At 41.5% G+C, this 21,538-nt stretch overlaps 1 protein-coding gene across 2 annotated transcripts in view; it reads right to left on the bottom strand.

Moving 5' to 3' along the window:
* The window catches only part of RAB2A (RAB2A, member RAS oncogene family), a 76,111-nt gene that overhangs the window by 38,676 nt on the left and 15,897 nt on the right, over positions 1–21,538 (bottom strand). For both annotated transcript variants that reach the window (XM_054708235.1, XM_008143309.3), the window contains exons 2-3: positions 4,763–4,834; positions 3,697–3,764 (exon numbers count right to left, since the gene is read on the bottom strand). In XM_054708235.1, the coding sequence (XP_054564210.1) occupies positions 3,697–3,764; positions 4,763–4,834 (140 nt within the window). The remainder of the gene's footprint in view (positions 1–3,696; positions 3,765–4,762; positions 4,835–21,538) is intronic.

Genomic DNA, 21,538 nt, shown 5'->3' with positions numbered 1-21,538 from the left:
CAAGGATGTTTGAGAAAAGTCAACCAGGACTATAATTTTAGGCCCTTTAAGAGACTTTCCTATAGAAAGTCAAGTAGATCCTAAGAGAAACAGGGCTGTAAATAAGACTTAGAGGATGTGATTATCAACTTCTGATTCTTTTAATGCAGCCATTTAAGAGAAAATAGAGACCATAGGTGGGAAGTAAACAGCAGAGTAGACTGATATGTCTAATATAGGGTCCCTGCGGTTGTTCAAGAAAGAGTGGATGAACAGCTGCAGAAGGAGGCCAAGTAGTTGGGCCTCCCAAGGCCTCTCAACTCTGGGAGTTGGGGGGATGGGAGCAGACAGGAGTGACAGAGGCAGGATTGTTCCCAGTGCTTGGTTCCAGGCCCCTCCCCTATCCCCACCGAATTCTGGTCATCCATTCTTACTGCTTCATTGATACACAAAAATATTCATTTTTTGGGTGAGGCGCTGGGTATAAACAGACATATTTTATAAAGGACTGAGAAAATGTCTGTGCTGAAAAGGTATTTTTAGCATGTACAATTCACATGATTTTTTTTACATAGTTTCACTAACTCTTACTTGAGGTAAAAAATATTTGTAAATATAAAATAAAAATATTTCTAGAGAAATTGAGTAGATATACAGACTTAAAACATTCATATTACAAATTTTGGGTGAGAATAAAATTTATGTGGAAGGTGAATGAAACAGTGATAAAAAGCAAATGACTAGTAAGAATAGAAAAATGAGGTGGATAAAGGCTAGATGAGGGTCTAATAGTGAGAAGAGACTTCTTAAGCCCTCTGTCATGGGTAAATGAATAGGAACTGAGTGCAACTTACGTTCCTTCATTGACTTACTGTGACAGAGATGAAGAATATCAACATCTGACTTCTGATAAAAGATAAAAAGTGACACAGGGCCGAGGGAGAGTGCTTTAAGGGAGGCAGTGATCTGCTGTTATCACTGCTTCCAGCAAGGCCTCCAGAAGTATCTGCTGGTAGCTGGACTCAACTATTCTCAAAAGAAAGAATACATGGTAGTTGTGGATATTTTCAAGGAAAATGCCTTACTTTTATTTTTGAAACTGGAAATGAATATACAATGGATGACAAATATATTAAGATACTGAGACTTAGTCATTGGGGGAAAAATCATTTCTTTAAAGCTGATACAATTAACCATAAGATTTAGCAAAATTTTCCCTGAAGGACTCTAGAATAGTTTTGTAAATGTCTTGGGCCAGGAATAGACATGATTCTTAATTAAAGTGTACCTTGCTATCCATGGTATAGACAAACTACAAAACAACAATTTGGGAAACTGTTTCACTCAGATATAAACTAAGTGTAGAACCAACCTTAATATTTGTCAGATAACGTACATTAAAGAGTTTTGGAAGTCAGGTATGAAAGGAAGAAAACCAATGAAAAATAAGAGAAAAGCCTATAAGGCAGACACTCAGAAAACAACTTTTAAAAGCAGTTTTTTTAAAACATTCCTTAAATTCTGGAACAACCCACTGGGTCCTAGCACCCTACAGGTGAAAGCTCTGGAATTCTTTGGGGGCGGAGTCATGATGTCTTCAAAGGCACCACCCTTTTAGACACAGGAAAGAAAACTACCCCTTAATTTTTCTGATATATAGCCTTAGGCAAGGGAAACAAAAGAAAACAATAAACAAATAGAACTACATCAATCTAAAAAGTTTTTGCACAAGGAAACCATCAACAAATGAAAAGACAGTCTACTGAATGGGAGAACATATTTGCCAATCAATATCCAAAACTTATAAAGAACTTATAAAACTCAACACCAGGAAGGCAAACAATCCAATTAAAAAATGGACAAAGGACCTGAATAGACACTTCTACAAAGAGGACCTACAGATGGCCAATAGACATATGAAAAGATGCTCAATGTCACTAATCATCAGAGTTGCAAGTTAAAACCACAATGAGATATCACATCACACCTGTCAGAATGACTATCACAAAAAAATCAACAAACAACAAGTATTGGAGAGGATGTGGAGAAAAGGGAGCCTTTGTGCACTATTGGTGGGAATGCAGATTGGTGCAGCCACTATGGACAGCAGTTGGAGTTACTTCAAAAAATTAAAAATGGAACTGCCTTCTGACCCTGCGATTCCACTGCCGTAAATATACAAGAAGAAACCCAAAACACTAATTCGAAAGAATATATGCACCCTTATGTTCATTGCAGCGTTATTTACAATAACCAAGATTTGGAAAAGCCCAGTGTCCATCAGTAAATGAGTGGATAAAAAAGCTGTGGTACACTTACACAATGAAATTGGACAAAAAAAAAAAAAAAGGAAATCTTACCTTTTGTGACAGCATGGATAGACCTGGAGAGTATTATGCTAAGTGAAATAAGCCAATCAGAGAAAGACAAATACCTTAAGATTTCACTTGTGGAATCTAATGAACAAAATAAACTAACAAGCAAAATAGAAAACAGACTCATAGATACAGAGAACAACAGATAAACAGCTATCAGAGGAGAGAGGGGCTGGGTGAAAAAGGTCAAGGAGATTAAGCAAAGGAAAAAAAATTCATAGACACAGACAACAGTATGGTGATTACCAGAGGGGAAAGGGGGCTTGGGAAGGTTAGAAGAGGGTAAAGAGAAGGATAAATGGTGATGAAAGGAGATGTGACTTGGGGTGGTGAAAACAATACAATATACAGATGGTGTATTATAAAATGCACACCTGAAAATATGTAATTTTTAAAAATACATTTTTATTAATTTCAGAGAGGAAGGGAGAAGGATAGATAGAAACATCAATAATGAGAGAGAATCATTAATCAGCTGCCTCCTTCCTGCACACCCACTACTGGGGATTGAGCCCGCAACCTGGGCATGTGCTCTGACCTGGAATCGAACCATGACCTCCTGGTTCATAGGTTGATGCACAACCACTGAGCCACACTAGCTGGGCATGAAACCTATATAATTTTATTAACCAATGTCACTCCAATAAATTCAATAAAAAGATTTTTTTAAATTATATAGCAAGTAATAGGCAGTCAGTGAACGTAAATGATAGAATTAGGATTGAAAGCAACGTGGCTTCAAGTGGTTGACACTAAATCAAACTTGTAAAATTAATGCACTGTCAGATCAAGGCTCTAGTGTTGGCATTCATATTTTACCTCACATGTGTATATATGTGACATGCTGCTTGTTTTTCTTAAAAACATATTTTCTGTAGTATTTATGTTTAGATCACAGCCTGAGCATTCATGTTCACCAACATCCAATAGCTGGGGTACACCTGTTGAAAATAGTGCATAAAAAACTAATCTTGCCCTGGCTGGTGTGGCTTAGTGGGTTGAAAGGTTGAGGGTTCAATTCCTAGTCAGGGCATGTATGGGAGGCAACCGATCGATGTTTCTCTCTGACATGGATGTTTCGCTCACTCTCTCTCTTTCTCCTCTCATCCCCCCGCATCTTACCCTCTCTCTAAAATAAACAAACATATTCTCAGGTGAGGATTTAAAAAAAAAAAAGGAGAAAAACTAATCTTTCTGGTACTACATTTCATCTCATGTCTGTAGGGGTGTTTGTGTTTAACAAATCATAACAGGCATAAAATAACATGAAAACAAAACAAACACACAATGTACTTTTATAGAACTTTACTCAAGTCATACAATGTATTTTTGCTATACTTACCGTATCCCATATCTGAAGTTTTATTTGTTTCCCATCAATAGTTATCATTCGAGCACCAAACTCTACACCTGAATAGAGTAGAAAACGATTTGTTACATAATCTAATGGGAATATATTTCACATTTAAGTATTAAAAAAAAAAAAAGACGTTTAGTTGGAGGACATACTATGCCAGGTGATATACAGATGAATTTTTACAAATACAGCTCCTATCCTTAGTAAACATATGAGCTAAGGTAGAGGTGCTAATAAGATATAAGCTGCCCTGGCCGGTTTGGTTCAGTGGTTCATCATTGATGTTTCTCGCTCTCTCTCCCTCTCCCTTTCTCTCTGAAATCAATAAAAATATATTTAAAAAAAAAGATTTCTTTAATCCAATGCACAATGTTAAATTTGACCAAAAAAAACAACTACAAACTAGAAACAGGCCCTTTACTATATCAAGGGTGGGCAGACAAGGCAGGCAGATGCTGCTTTTCTGGGACTGACATTTGGGGTAGAGGGATGAAGATACTGAAACTGACCGGCTAAGACCACCTCTGCTGCAGGACCACTGTACAGGTGCTGTTTCCAGGGCTCTAAGATGCTTCTTCCCCCTATGCTATATTGTCTCTCATTTGTTTAATCATTAAACAAAATAAAAAATATTATTAATGTCTTGGGTGGGTGGGAAGAGACTAACCAAAGAACTTGTATGCATATATGCATAACCCATAGACACAGAGAATAGTGTGGGGAAAGCCTGGGATGGGGGGCAGGAGAAGGCTAGAAGGGGTCAATGGGGAAAAAAGGGGGATATATGTAATACTTTCAACAATAAAAGTTAAAAAGCAAGTATTAATGTCCTGCTGCATATCAATCACTTTTACAAAATTGGCAATATTAATTATACTTATATTTTTTAAAAGTTATGGAGACTGAACTCTGCACAGCAACAAATAGTTTCACTGATTTTTTTTGGACTCATAACTATTCAATTGGACCCTAGTTGTTCCCGACTGGAAGCATATTCCATTTCCACTACCCAAAATTTTCTAATGCTTCTCATCTCATTTATAAAACTTACCAATAGTAAGGTCATGCACTGGTTGAAACCTCTTGTCTGTAAACTGTAGCAATAAACATGATTTACCAACACCTGAAAGTTAAAAAAAAAAAAAAATTGAGACACCAAACTCACAGAAATTAAGAAATTTTACAAAAGCACAAGGAAAACAGGCAGCCAGAGTTTCCGGTGCTCTTAAGAGAGTAGAGGGCTATAGAGCGTCGGCCTGCAGACCAAAGGGTCCCAGGTTTGATTTCAGTTAAGGGCAATTACCTCGGCTGCAGGCTCCTCCCTGGCTTGGGCCCTGGTTGGGCCTCATGCAGGAGGCAACCAATCGACGTGTTTCTCTCACATTGATATTTCTCTGTCTTTCCCTCTGTCTTCCCACTCTCTCTAAAAAGCAATGGAAAAATATCCTCATGTAAGGATTAAAAAAAAAGAAGAAGAAAGAAATTAGAGGACTGAGAATTTAGACGGAAGATGTTAACCAATCCAAAACATCCTTTCATCCTTTCTTATTCATTCAACATTTCAATATGAAAGATGAAAGTGGGAATAACTCCCAGAAGATGACTGAGGTCCTCCCAGTAGCCTCTACCACAGTACTCATGCTATTAAGTGTTCACATGTTTCCTTTTTGTGTAATACTAAAAATATCTAAAAACAATTTCCTCTTTTTGTAGTTTATCTTCTTTTCTATCCTAAATAAAAACCTAATATGCAAATTGTTTGACCAGGAGTTCGACCGCTTGCTATGACATGCACTGACCACCAGGGGGTGGCATAGAACATGGCGGGCATCGGCGACGTGGTGCTCAGCAGTGGAGGCAGCAAGAGAGCGGGACCGCGGAAGGATGGTGGAGCAGGTGAGCAGGCGGTACCAGGCCACTGTGGGATGCCAAGGCTGGGGGAGAGAACTAAGGCCCAATCCCCCCACAGGCCACCCCGAGGGACCCCACCCATGTACAAATTCGTGCACCGGGCCTCTAGAAATAAATAAGCTAGCAGTGTTTGGATCAATTTTTCTGGAAAAAGCTTTTGTATCTTCTGACTAATTCATTTCAGGATGAACTATAATCTGAATTGCATTCCTTCACTCTACCTCCAAATTTCACTGCATTAAGGTTATAAATAACTTCCACATTCCTAAATTGAAGGCCTATTTCCTATATTTGTCCTACTTGCCTTCTAATCAGAATTGTATATTGAATATCAATACCACCATCTCCCTATTCATTTTCAGGCACTTATCCTCACACTAGAGTCCAAGTCTGCCTGCTTGATAGCATCCTGTAATTCTACAAAACACTAAAGGCAGACATCATTCATTCATTTCCATTCATTCATTCATTCATTTATTCAAAAAGTCTTTATTGAATGCTAACTATGCACTGCACCAGGGACTTGAAAATACAATTGTGTGGAAAACTGTTTTGCTTCCATCCTTATAGTTTAATACAGGTAGAGATGAATGCCCAAATAATTTGTATGAATTGTAATGTGAAATAATTGTAATAATCACCATTTGAAAGAAGAGAATAAAGTGTTATTAGGATGAGTAACAGAAGAGAATTTAGACTGAAGGGATAGAGAAGGTCTTTCTGAGGAAGTGACACTTAAACTAAGCTGTTCAATGTCTTCTAGATTGTAAACTCATGAGAGAAGGACAATGAACATCTTGTCACTTGCTGTCTTATGAGAGATAAGGCACTTAATTTTGCTGAATGATTGGCTCTCCCACAACAGAATATGACCACTAACAGAACACGAGCTCCATTAAGATAGAGGCCACATTCAAGAATGTATCTCCTCCAGCCCTAGCCGATTTGGCTCAGTGGATAGAGCGTTGGCCTGCGGACTGAAGGGTCCCAGGTTCGATTCCAGCCAAGGACACATGCCTGGGTTGCAGGCTCGATCCCCAGTAGGGAGTGTGCAGGAGGCAGCCGATCAATGATTCTCTCCCATCATTGATGTTTCTCTCTATTCCTCTCCCTTCCTCTCTAAAATCAATAAAAAATACATATTTTAAAAAAGAATGTATCTCCAGTACATAATGGATACAAAGCAAGTGTTATAAAGCCTCTTTCTTTCCTTCCTATCTTACTACAAAAATTGTCTTAGCTGTCTATTTAAAAAGGAGAGAAAAGCATTTGAGATCTTGCTTCCTGGACATTGTCATCAGTTTGGCCTAAATAAACGCTTATACAAAATTTTAAAAAAGAGTAAATTTGCACATATAGCTAATTCTGAATTTTTCTCACTATCTCAGGAAGATAGCTGCCTGAGAGGGATTACCAATGTGATTTGTACTATATGTACAGAGAATTGAGCCAGAAAATGTAGATAGATGATATTCCTTTCTAACTCTACCATTTAGATCATCTGATGGTTATATCACTTAAGAGTTTTAACATTTTTAATGAGTTCTCTTTTTACTATTTGCTGAGCACCTATAGACACAACAGTTAGTGGAGAAGCCTTAACTTGAGTAGTTAATTACTTAGCCTGCATTCTTTAGGAAACCTCTTTGTTTTTACCTAATGCCTTTTCTGCCACGATTCCACCCAGGATACCACATTACATTTGAATGTCATGTGTCCTTAGGTTCTTCTTGGCTGTGATAGTTTCTCACTTTCCTTGTTTTTGATGACCTTACAGTTTTATTTATTTTTACTTATTTTTAAAATATATTTTATTGATTTTTTTACAGAGAGGGAGAGGAATAGAGAGCTAGAAACATCAATGAGAGAGAACATCGACAAGCTGCCTCCTGCACACCCCCCACTGGGGACGTGCTCGCAACCAATGTACATGCCCCTGACTGGAATCGAACCCGGGACCCTTCAGTCCGCAGACCGACGCTCAATCCACTGAGCCAAACCGGTTTCGGCGACCTTAACAGTTTTAAGGGTACTAGTCAGGTATATTGTAGAATGTCCCTTAATTGGGTTTTGTCTGATTTTTTTTTTTTTTTCTCCCATGATTGACTGTAATTATGGGTGTTTGGGAGAAAGATCACAATGTACAATTTTTACCACATCAAAATAAGGGTACATACTATCAACTGACTGATTACTACTGATGTTAACCTTGATCACCTAGCTGAGGTAGCTTGCCAAGTTTCTCCACCACAAAATAACTCTTTTTTTCCTTACCTTTCTATCATATATACTCTTTGAAGGAAGTCACTGTGTAGCCTAAATCCTTACCTAAGTTTTAACCTCTCCTTTTCCCCTGAACTGTCTTTCTTTTTCTGATGTCATCTTTCAACCCCACCCACAACATCCAATCTTCTGCCCTTCCAGTGTTTTATTTTAAAAAAAAATGTTTTTATTGATTTTAGAGAGAGGAAGAGAGAGGGAGAAAGAGAAACATCAGCTACCTCCTGCATGCTGCCATCTGGGGATTGAGCCCACAACCCAGGCATGTGCCCTGGCCAGGAATCTAACTGTGACCTCGTAGTTTATAGGTAGATGCTCAACCACTGAGCCACACCATCTGGAGCCACTTTTTAAATCCCTCATAGTAGTACCTAGTCCTGTGCTTTACATTTGGTCAACTTTTACTATTGTAGCTTTCTGCATTTCAAAGTACACCACCAATTTAAGAGATAACAAATATGCTGGATTACATCTGAATGCTGTGTATGATACTGGTAGAAAAAGTTGTTTCAGGTCTCTAGGCCTTGTCTGCTTATTTATATAACTAGAGGCCCAGTGCACAAAATTCATGCACTGGGGCGGGGGGCTGTCCCCTCAGCCCAGCCTGCACCCTCTCGCAGTCCGGGACCCCTCAATTCTTATTGCCCACCTGCTTGCTGGTCCTTAGCGCTGTCGTGGAGGCCAGAGAGGCTCCTGCCACTGCCACTGTGCTCATCAGCTGTGAGCCCAGCTTCTGGCTGAGCGGGCTCCCCCTTTGGGAGTGCACTGACCAGCAGGGGGCAGCTCCTGCGTTGAACGTCTGCCCCCTGGTGGTCAGTGCGCATCTTAGTGACTGGTCATTCTGCCATAATGGTTGCTTAGGCTTTTATTATATAGACTAGAGGCCTCATGTGTGAAATTCATGCACTGGGGGAGGGGGGGGGGTATCCCTCAGGCCAGCCTACACCCTCTCCAATCTGGGACCCCTTGAGGGATGTCCAACTGCCCGTTTAGGTCCAATCCCACTAAACGGGCAGTCGGACATCCCTCTCACAATCCAGGACTGCTGGCTCCCAACTGCTCACCTGACTGCCTGATTGCCCCAACTGCTTCTGCCTGCCAGCCTGATCACCCCCTAACCACTCCCTCTGCCAGCCTGATCGACACCTAACTGCTCCCCTGCCAGCCCGATTGCCCCTAACTGCCCTCCCCTGCAGGCCTAGTTCCCCCCAACTGCCCTCCCTTGCAGGCCTGGTCCCTCTCAAATGCCCTCCCCTGCTGGGCTGATTGCCCACAACTGCCCTCCCCTGCCGGCCATCTTGTGTCCACATGGGGGTGGCCATTTTGTGTGTTGGAGTGATGGTCAATTTGCATATTACCTCTTTATTATATAGGACTAGTGGCCCGGTGCACAAAATTCATGCACTCGGTAGGGGGGAGGGTCCCCCAGCTTGGCCTGTGACCTCTCACAGTGTGAAAGCTCCGCGATCAATCACCCCAAAGAGGTAGGCCCCGCCCACCCATCTGGGGCTCCTCGATGGATTGCCCCAAAGAGGTAGGCCGGAGCGGCCACCAGGCCCCGCCTCCTCTGCACGCTCAGCCATCTTGTGACGGCATGAGGGCATTACGGCATCAGGGCTAGGCTATTAGTATAGATGGTTATCATATTACCACCTACCTTATTCATAAGACTACTAGAGGCCCAGTGCACGAAATTCGTGTACAGGGGTTGTGTCCCTCAGCCCAGCCTGCACCCTCTCCAATCTGGGACCCCGGTGCACAAAATTCATGCACTCGGTAGGGGGGAGGGTCCCCCAGCTTGGCCTGTGACCTCTCACAGTGTGAAAGCTCCGCGATCAATCACCCCAAAGAGGTAGGCCCCGCCCACCCATCTGGGGCTCCTCGATGGATTGCCCCAAAGAGGTAGGCCGGAGCGGCCACCAGGCCCAGCCTGATCACCCCCTAACCACTCCCCTACCAGCCTGATTGCCCCTAACTGCCCTCCCCTGAAGGCCTGGTCACCCCTAACTGCCCTCCCCTGCAGGCCTGGTCCCCCCTAACTGCAGTCCCCTGGTAGGATCGGGCCTAAACGGGCAGTCGGACATCCCTCTCACAATCCAGGACTGCTGGCTCCCAACTGCTCGCCTGCCTGCCTTCCTGATTGCCCCTAACCGCTTCTGCCTGCCAGCCTGATCACCCCCTAACCACTCCCCTACCAGCCTGATTGCCCCTAACTGCCCTCCCCTGAAGGCCTGGTCACCCCTAACTGCCCTCCCCTGCAGGCCTGGTCCCCCCTAACTGCAGTCCCCTGCAGGCCTGGTCCCCTCAACTACTCTTCTCTGCAGGCCTGGGTTCCCCCCCCTCCAACTGCTCTTCCCTGCAGGCCCGGCCGCCCCCAACTTCTCTCCTCTGATGGCCTGGTCACCCCTAACTGCCCTCCCCTGCAGGCTTGATCACCCCCAACTGTCCTCCCTTGCAGGCCTGGTCCCTCCCAAATGCCATCCCCTGCTGGCCTGATCGCCCACAACTGCCCTCCTGTGCAGGCCTGGTCCCTCCCAACTGCCATCCCCCACTGGCCTGATCGCCCACACCTGCCCTCCCTTGCAGGCCTGGTCATCCCAACTGCCCTCCCCTGCTGGCCTGATTGCCCCCAACTGCCCTTCCTTGCAGGCCTGATCCCTCCCAACTGCCCTCTCCTGCAGGCCATCTTGTGGTGGCCATCTTGTGTCCACATGGGGGCAGCCATCTTTGACCACATTCAGGCAGCCATCTTGTGTGTTGGAGTGATGGTCAATTTGCATGTTACTCTTTTATTAGATAGGATTGTGAGGAATACAAGAGCTAGCATGTGGAGAATAAAAAAGATACTATATCTCCTTCTTTTTTGTTCCCCAATGCCTAAAGGCTGACACTTTATCCCGTGCCAAAGCCAGAATATTCTATACATACTTTATTAAGCACTTATTAAATTATGCTTTGTCAGTTCATACATCCACCTTCCTTCTTTAAAAGCAGTAACATTCACCTTTTTGCACAGCAGTCTCCCTTATCTGGGGGGATACATTCTAAGACCCTCAGTGAATGCCTGAAACTGTAGATAGTACTGAGCCCCATTTATACTATGATTTTTCCTATATTTAAATACCTATGATAAAGTTTAATTTGTAAATTAGGCACAGTAAGAAATTAGCAATAAATAATAAATAGAAACATTGTAATAACATACTTTAATAAAGGTTATCTGAACGTGGTCACTCATTTCAGGGAACCCCTTGCTGAAATCTTCCTAAAGGCACAATGCTTTCTGGTGCAACACATTGCTGTCAATAGGAACACATTTTCTGCTCTTATCTTCCATCCACAAACTTAATGCCTTTTCCACCTTAACTAAGCACTTATGAACTGTACCTATAACTTAACAGTTTGAGGTAGAGCAAAACTAGCATGACTTTCACTTTTCACAATTTCACAGATTTGTTCTCACCATAGATCTTAGCAACCTCAGAATATGATCCCCCCCCCCCCCCCCCCCCACGTATTAAGTCCAGAACGTTCACATTTCACTTAAAGAAAACACTTTATGGCTTCTTTGTGGCATATCCAAATTGTCAGCATCACTACTCTTGCACTTTGGGGCCATCAGTAAGTAAAATAAGGTGACCTGAACATGAGCACTGCAATACCACCACAGCTGATCTGATAATCCAGATGGCTACTGAGGGACTAATTGGCGGCAAGCGTCTACAATGTGGAGACACTGGACAAAGGGATGATTCATGTCTGGGCAGGATACAGTGGGACAGCATGAGATATCATCACACTACTCAGATCTGCATACAATTTAAAATTTATGAATTGTTTACTGAATTCTCTCCAGAATTTTCCAATATAGTACTTTTGGCATCTCAGTGAAATTCTCTGCCATCCAGTGGGCCTCAACCATGCCCCTCCAAGGAGGTATGGATGCCGGATTTGTTCCTTCCTTCCATGCTCTGCCTCAGTCTCACGGGTAGTAGCTATGCCCTTTATCTGCTTACTGTATTCCTTAGTGTTCTCTTTACTTCTTAGTTGATTTTCCATTATTCTAATTCCACATTATAGTTAATGATTCTTTACATTAGACTTTCCCCTGTTCAAATTCCTGTGTGTTTTCTGTCTCCTAGTTGGACACTGACTGATACAACTAGTATGATTAATACATCCTTTATTAAGGTAAGTCAAATTTATTTTGAAGTTGAATGTTTCTGAATATAAGCTGAGCTTAGATTTTCTTAGCAAAGACCTCATTTGTCTTTTTTTGTGTGCAATATTTTCACAAATACAAAGCTAGATGCAATTTAAATTTTTAAAAATTAGAAAATAAAATGGAGCATATGCCAATTTTCACAGGGAATAAATGACAGACTATTAAAGCTAACAGCAAGACACCTGGTAGCAGAATGTGGTAAAAATAGCATCATTTTCCTTTCTTTCCTAATTCCTGACAACTTCTCCCATTACCTTATTGTAATGGTGGAGAATGGCTAGAAGTGTTTGAGAAGAATCAGAGTAGAGAAAAGTGAAGTATAACTACCTACCTTTCAGAATCTTAGAATGTCACAGTTTGTTGAAATCAGAGGTCCTTTGCGCAAAGATTTTTTTTTTAAATGTTTTTATTGATTTTTCAAGAGAGAGCAAGGGAGAGGGATGGTGAGATAGAAACATCGATGAGAAAGAAACATCATCTATCAGCTGTCTCCTACCTGGCCCTTCCTGGGGATTGAGCCCGAAAATCTGGCATGTGCCCTGACTAGGAATCAAACCAGTGACCACTTTGTTCCTGAGTAGACACTCAACCCAAACCACACCAGCCCGGCTGTGCAGTGATTTTTAAACAGTAGACTATAACCAGTTAGGTCACAACTAGCATTAAAAAATGACTAGAACAAAATAATAAATATTAGACTGTATATACTAGTACTATAGAAGGTTAGGATAGTACTGTTTGGGAACTTTTGTTTTAGAACATATACGAACACTGGGTTGTAACATAATATGTACCTATTATTGGGGCTTATAAAAAACAAACTTGGGCCCTGGTCGGTTTTGCTAAGTGGTTAGAGGTCTGCCCGCGGACTGAAGGGTCGTGGGTTCCATTCCGGTCAAGGGTATATACCTCTTTTGTGGGCTCAATCCTCGCCTGGTCAGGTACATGCAGGAGGCAACCAATCGATGTATCTCTCTCACTTAGATGTTTCTCTCTCTCCCTCCCTTTCACTCTCTTCCTTAAAAAAAAAAAAATCAACGGAAAAAAATATTCTTGGGTGAAGATTAACAAAAACAAACTTGGAAATTACTTTCTAATATCTAATCCAGCTACACATCCAATGAAAGAACTCAAGAACTCATCTACAATAATTTTGCCAGTACTCATGGCAAAATAAATCAGCTAAAGAATCTAGAATACTTCTATTATCTTTTAATTAACATTTACAAGGACAGGAATCAAGGGAGAAATCTGACTGAATCATCTGTTCGCAATTTAACATAATAAATACAACTTGGGTAGCATGAGTCATCCACCAGGTGACAATTTTATTACATAAACCTCTTTGTAAAAAAGTTTTTCCATTATGTAAAATTAGGATGACCTTATATTATCCTGGTTTACCAGGGGCAGGCTCAGTTATTCCTCTTGTTCTGATAAAGTATGGATCATCTTGGAAGATATAAATTATACGGTTTCCCTAAAACACTTACCCCAGCAGTATCAGCATTATCTGGAAACTTGTTAGAATGCAATCAGCACCATCCCAGACTTACTGAATCACAAACTTTGGGGTAGAACCCTGCAGTCTGTAGTTTACCAAGCTCTCCAGGTGATTCTAATGTGCAGTCAAGTTTGAGGACCACTACCCTAAATACATCCAACTAAAATGTTAGTAGTTTCTTCACAGTGGAAATAAATAAATCCTATCTAATAAAAGAGTAATATGCAAATTGACTGTACCTCAGCTTCACCCACAAGCCACGCCCACCATCCAATTAGGAGTATGCAAATTAACGCAACCAAGATGGCTGCGGCCATGGAGCGAGCAGGAGGCTAGGGGTGCCTCCGGCGATGGAGGAAGCCAAGCTTCCTGCACACCCTGGCCGGCCCAGGCCTCCGCTAAAGGCTACTAAGTTTCAATTATAGAAGATAAATAAAGCCCAGATACCAGGGCCTCTGCTTGGGTTGCCGAGGGGCGTGGCTGGCCTGCAAACCACCACAGGCCCCTCGCCCAGGCTGCCCCACACCCCAAGGGAACCCACACCCTGATCTGGGACACCCTTCAGGGAAAACCAGCTGGCCCCCACCCATGCACCAGGCCTCTATCCTATCTAATAAAAGAGTAATATGCAGATTGACCATCACTCCAACACACAAGATGGCTGCCCCCATGTGGACACAAGATGGCCGCCACAAGATGGCCAGCAAGGGGGGGGGGGAGTTGGGAGGGACCAAGCCAGCAGGGGAGGGCAGTTGGGAGGGACCAGGCCTGCAAGGGAGGGCAGCTGGGGGCGATCAAGCCTGCAGGGGAGGGCAGTTAGGGGTGACCAGGCCGGCAGAGGAGGAAAGTTGGGGGGGGACCAGGCCTGCAGGGGAGGGCAGTTAGGGGTGACCAGGCGTGCACGGGAGGGCAGTTAGGCATCAATTAGGCTGGCAGGGGAGTGGTTAGGGGGTGATCAGGCTGGCAGGCAGAAGTGGTTAGGGGCAATCAGGAAGGCAGGCAGGCGAGCAGTTGGGAGCCAGCAGTCCTGGATTGTGGAGGGATGTCCCAGATTGGAGAGGGTGCAGGCTGGGTTGAGGGACACACACCCCCATGCACGAATTTCGTGCACCGGGCCTCTAATAAAAAATAAAATCCTAGTAGTTTCAGTGTCCAATCCTTTTCAGTTTAAGTTTTCCAACTACAACCAATCTGAAGCTGCTACATGCTAAGTATAACAGATAAATAACTGAAAATGCTGGAGATATATTTCACCACAGTACAGATTAAGTTCAAAACATGATTTTGGTTTCGACTTACTATATTTGGCAATTACCCAGTTTAAAATAGCTGGACTACATGCTATCTGCCAAATGCTCAAAAAACCACTTCAATATGGACATTTCTTTTTTATTGTATCTAAGGAGCCCTATAAACCAAGTTTATACTAATATACTTGTGTTATTTACTAGGTGTACCAATTAATAATGCAGATTTTTTTCAATAGATGGAGTTACACATATGTTATATGCGATTTGATATGTATGCTATTTTGTTGTATTGACAGCAAGCTTTAAAACTTCATATGTCAAATTTGCTGACGGTGTTAACATCATAGATATTTTTATGCTTAAAAATGTCGAATTTCGTGCGAAAAAAGAGCATTTGTGGAAAGTTTTAACTCATTACTTTATTTTGAAGAAAAAGTTGTCGTATACTTCGGGAAGCTTATGATGAACATGTTCCATCTCAAGATACTTGTGAACGCTGGCTTAAATGCTTTAAAAGTGATGATTTCGATGTGAAAGAGAAAGAACGTCCAGGTCAACAGAAAAAGTTTGAAGACCAACAATTACAAGCATTATTGGGTGAAGATGCGTGTCAAACTCAAAAACAACTTGCAGAAAGATTAAACATTGCTCAGCAAACTATTTATGATCATTTACAAGCAATGGGAAAAATTTTAAAGGAAGGAAAATGGGTGCCACATCAACTGAATGAAAGACAAATGGAAAACCGAAAAGTCATCAGTAAAATGCTGCTTCAACAGCACGAAAGAAAGTCTTTTTTGCATCGAATTGTGACTGGTGATGAAAAGTGGATTTATTTTGAGAATCCCAAACACACAAAATCATGGGTTGATCCAGGTCAACCATCAACATCAACTGCAAGGCCAAATCGCTTCGGAAAGACAATGCTCTGTGTTTGGTGGGATCAGGAAGGTGTGGTGTATTATGAGCTTCTAAAACCAAGTGAAACTCGATTGCTAACAACAACAAATAATCAATTTGAACCATGCTTTGATGGTGAAATGACCAGAATGGGCCAGAAGACACGGCAAAGTAATTTTGCTTCATGATGACGCACCATCACACACTTCAAAACCAGTTAAAGTCACGTTAAAAGATCTTGCCTGGGAAGTATTAACCCACCCGCTGTATTCACCAGACCTTGCTCCTTCAGATTACCACTTGTTCCGATCGATGGCACACGCACTTTCTGTGCAGCACTTCAAAATATACGAAGTGGAAAATTGGGTCTCTGAATGGTTTGCCTCAAATCAAGAGAAGTTCTATTAGGACAGTATCCACAAATTACCTGAAAGATGGGGAAATGTGTACCTTGCGATGGACATTACTTTGAATAAAACACTTTTGAGGTTTCTCTTGAAATTATCGTGTTTTCTTTTATTACAAAATTCGCATTATTAACCGGTACACCTAGTAAAATATCTGCATGGCCTTTGACAATACGAAGGTGAAAACATGCTCCCTCTTCATTTACAATCTCACCATAACAGTAAGTCTATGAAATCAGTAAAGTTGGCACCCCTGGGTCCGGGGGAGGCCACGCGCCCCTGGGTCCGGGTGAAGCTGGATCCCGGGTCTGGGTGAGGCCGTGTGCCCCTGGATCCGGGTGAGGCTGGGCCCCGGGCCCGGGTGAGGCCACGCGCCCCCTGGGTCTGGGTGAGGCCGTGCCCCTGAGTCCGGCCGAGACCAAACCAGAGGGAGTCGGACCTCCGTTACCACCATTTGTCCACCATCCAGAGCTGAGGGGTCAGTGCTGACATGTACACATAAGGAAATGGTGGACATTGAAATTGGGTCTCAAAAGAACTGTTGGTCCAGAAAGAAACTCACTACAGACTGATTCATTTGCCTGTCAGCATAACTATTATTGCTCGTCTCACATTCAGTTCTTATAAGTATATCTCTAGGGACACATGATCTCGCTCATCTAGGGGAAATGATAAACAACATAGACTGATGAACAAGAACAGAACCAGAAACAAGGAGGCATCGATCGGACTAGCGGGCCTCAGAGGGAGGATAGGGGAGGGTGGGGGGAGGGGGGAGAGATCAACCAAAGGACTTGTGTGCATGCATATGAGCCTATCCAATGGTTAAGTTCAACAGGGGGTTGGGGCATCCATGGGGAGGGGTGTGGGATGGGAATGGGGGGATGAGGACAAATATGTAACACCTTAATCAATAAAGAAATTAAAAAAAAAAGAAATCAGTAAAGTTCGAATAACAACCTTATTTTAAAGATGAAGAAACTGAGATAAGTGTTATGTTTCAAGTTAATAAAATAAGAGGGAGAATTGAAAATCAAAATTGGGTGTTTTGATTCTAAATAATATTTTCCATTATACCAACCTCCTGAATTTGTTGTTCTTAGATACTTATTACTATTTGCATCCAATATCTCCCTTAACTAAAATGAATGTTATCACATTTTCCAGGTATTAGTAGCAATATTAGGAAGGAGGAGGCAATATTCATAAGCTAAATGACCCGAACAGGGCAGAAATTTAATGAAGTTTTAAAAAATGAATACTATTTTTTTGATACTGACTTTATCCTAAACAATGATCCAGTTAATAACAGGTATATTAAATGTACACTAATCTGAGCATTTGCCCAGTTTTTCATAAGCGAAGATGCCAACTAAGAAGTGCACATCTCAGGAATACATTTGAATGAAGTAGCTTGAAGAATTTTTTCAGAATGCTATGGAAAGAAAAAGCTTAAATGTACATTATAATAATTGTGAAAAAAATTTACTGTACATGATGTCTAAATAGTATGTTATGATAGAAATGGGTATCAAAGTTAAGGCTGTAAGCAAAAAGAACTATTTTATGCAGTTGCCAGATTAAACTAATAAGAGCCCAAGAAGTACTAGTACATGTTAACAGTAACTAAGTTAAACTGTTAAACTCCCAAACATACTAGTAGACGAAGCATCAGTCAACACAATGTTGAGAGTAGCCTGCTGAATTTAAGTACATGAAACATATAGCAAGCTCAAAATTAAATATTATTTCTTATATTTTTTAATGGAAGGTAATTTGGCAGTATTTATCTAATGTAAAACGTATATCCTAGTTGACCCACAAATTTTGTTAACAAATGCACAAGAATGCATACCACAGAGCCGTGTACGTATAATATTCATCAAAAAGTGTCCTGGACATTTGTGGGTTTTGGCAACCTAGCATCGGAGAACCCTTCTTTGAGCCCCCTGGCAGCTAAGGCATAGACGGGTGACCTAGGATGAGCTAATCAGATGCTATTGTCCATAATACAGATTCTTGAAGGAGTGCTCCAGTATCGGAGACTCCACGGTAGCTACAGTGGAGATGAGAGATACTGGCATGAGCCCCGCATCTTCTTCAGAAGGCTATACTGACAGCAGGAATTTGGCTGTGCCTTGTGCCTTCCTTGGTTTTGCCATTTTCAAGCTTGACAATACTGCCTTCCTATCAATTCTGTGGACTTCTAATCTTCCCAATAAAATCTTATGCTTAATTTAGCTATAGTAGGTTTCTACTATTTGGAACCACAGACCAAGACTAACAGAATCAGGAACTGATTAAACTGTGGTTCAGCTATGCAGGTGCTTAAAAACAATGAGAGGTTTTATATGTGATGATATTTTAATACACCCAAGATTCACCCTTATGTGAAAAAAAATGCATAGGACAAAACAGTACTAATTATAGGACAAAACAGTACTAATTGCATAGGACAAAACAGTACTAATTCCTACTGGTGGGATTGGAACACACATGCACTAAGACATAGATGTATAGAAAACTTCTGGAAGGATATACAAACCATTGTTTACCATATTTATGTAAAATGGTAGAGAATTTAATCTTCATTTTTTACCATGAGCACTTATCACTTTCACCATTTTATTTACACACACACACACACATATGTGTGTGTGTGTATGTGTAAATATATATATGTATATATACATATATACATAGATAGATAGATAGATAGATATAAATGGACCTATTTTAGGATCAAACACTATGTAAGCAATACTTTTAGGGCCTCATCCAACAACCTCCATAATACGTGGTATTTAAATAACTAGCAAAACTTCTAGTGTGATCAAAAATAGTTACACTAGCCGAAACCGGTTTGGCTCAGTGGATAGAGCGTCGGCCTTCGGACTCAAGGGTCCCAGGTTCGATTCCGGTCAAGGGCATGTACCTTGGTTGTGGGCACATCCCTGGTGGGGGGTGTGCAAGAGGCAGCTGATCGATGTTTCTAGCTCTCTATCCCTCTCTCTTCCTCTCTGTAAAAAATCAATAGAATATATTAAAAAAAAAATAGTTACACTAAATGTTGATGTGATAAGAAAATTACAAGGAAGCCTGTAAGTAAAATAATGAGTTGTGAAATAAAAGGCTTTGGTTTCCTTTTCAAAACCCTAAAAACCACTAAAGGATCAGTAGAACTTTTTAATAAGACTTACTCATGACTAAGGCTGAAAATTCACATATTCACACTCAAATCCAACATGATTTTTCTATTTCTTGGGTAAATTCTCCAAGAAGGAAAATGTTAAGCCAGAAAGGATTGGGGGGGGGGGGGGAGGTCAAGAAGGAAAGGGCTCATTAATTAATGTCAGAAAAATGAGTTAAGTGTAGAAAATTATCCTGTTTAGAGATGGGGAATAAGGCTATTTCTTAGAAGTTTTCCAGAGGATAAAAACCGGATTCTCTATGCCACATAATGCTCTTTACAATCCTAAGAATCCTTTAGTCTTAAGCCCCCACAAAATCCTGACAAAAACCCTATACCCCCACACTCTGTATCACATTGCTGGTATAAGGACATCCAACTTTTTTGGTGAAATAAAAGACTGTAAGCAGCTCAGCTCAATTCTCTGTTCACAACAGATAACAAATATAAAAAATAGGACCAAAAGCACAAACTGATTCTACAGGATTATTAAGTAGGGAATTATTCAAACAAATGAGACTATGTCTGATTATGTCACACCTGTATTTTTCATTTGTAAAATAGGGTCAATAGGATTACTGTAAGAACACATATGAAAGTCAGAGCACAACACTGAGCATACAGTAGGTGCTCAATAAATGCTTACCAAAAATCTGAATCTGTTCTGAGCCATTCACTCCAGTTACAATTAATCCTTTCCAGGCTCTCTTACTACTTGTACATATCTCTGTTACGTTACCTTGTAATTACTGCAGCAAACTGGTTTCCCCTTTAGCGTAGAAAAGTCTTGTTCATTTTTCTAACTCCACCATAGGGACTGCCCAAACAGTACCTTAAACTTCTTTAAAAAGAAAAAAAAAAATCCACCCTGGCCTGTATGGTTCAGTTGGTTGGAGTGTTGTCCAAGCACTGAAGGATCTTGGGTTTGATCTCCAGTCAGGGCACATACCCAGATTTTGGGTTCCATCCCCAGTCAATCCCCAGTCCGGGTGCATACAGGAGGCCAACCAATTGATGTTTCTCACAGTGATCCCCACACCCCCCTTCCTCTCTCTCTTTCTTCTCTTTCTCTCTCTCTCTCTCTCTCTCGCTCGCTCGCTCAAAACAAAAAATCAATAAAAACCCAATCCAATCATCTATTCTTTGCATATATTCCATCACCCAAGCCCCAATACAAATCAATCAAACCCCTATCAGAACAGTTCCAGTAACAAACCAACTCCCCATTTTAAAAATATATATATTTTATTGATTTTAGAGAGGAAGGGAGAGGGAGAGAGAGCTAGAAACATCAATGAGAGAGAATCATTGATTGGCTGCCACTTGCATGCCCCCTACTGGGGACCAAGCCCACAACCCAGGACTGTGCCCTTGGCTGGAATCGAACCTGGGACCCTTCAGTCTGCAGGCCGACACTCTACCCATTGAGCCAAACCAGCTAGGGCCCAACACACCATTTAACAAGCTCTTTCCATTTCATAGGGGGTCCAAATCAATCTTTCTTCTACTCATGGTCCTAGTTCTGCCAGTGAAAAGCCACAAAAGGCTGTTTAAGCCCTCTTTTATATGACAGTCACCTAAGTCATTATTATATTCTTTAAGTCTTTTTTAGGTTAAAATGTTTCCATTATTTCAACTGTTACTAAAATGTCATGGTTGATAGCGCTTTCATATACCACCCTGATCAGTCTCCTGAGCACAGACTCCAATGTGTAACAAGAGTTTCCATAACTGCCTGGCTCAGTGGATAGAGCCTCGTCCCAGGCATATGCCCGGGTGGTGGGATCTAAACCCAGTAGGGGGCATGCAGGAAGCAGCTGATCAATGTTCCTATTTCTATCTTCTCTCCCTCTCCCTTCTCTCTCTAAAAGATAAATAAAAACATTTAAAATTTTTTTTAAAGTGTTTCCATAACTAACTTATAGTTGAGTCCTGACAAGAATAGAACAATTACCTGCCTTGTCTGTATGTTTTACTTTTACTAACCCAGTAGCACAATTATTCCTTTGTTAGCTTTATCACTCAACTGACTCAAATTGAACCATGTCATGTCAAACTAAGTTTTTAGAAAATGTGCTGCTATTTAATCAGCTGACCTCTATTTGTATGGTTGTTTTAAAAAGTAAATATAGGGCCCTGGCCAGTGTGGCTCAGTTGGTT

The sequence above is a fragment of the Eptesicus fuscus genome, chromosome 19, assembly GCF_027574615.1.
Source record: "Eptesicus fuscus isolate TK198812 chromosome 19, DD_ASM_mEF_20220401, whole genome shotgun sequence".
Taxonomy (NCBI): Eukaryota; Metazoa; Chordata; class Mammalia; order Chiroptera; family Vespertilionidae; genus Eptesicus; species Eptesicus fuscus.
Note: the sequence above shows the minus strand (reverse complement) of the source record. Positions and strands in the feature narration are given on the sequence as shown.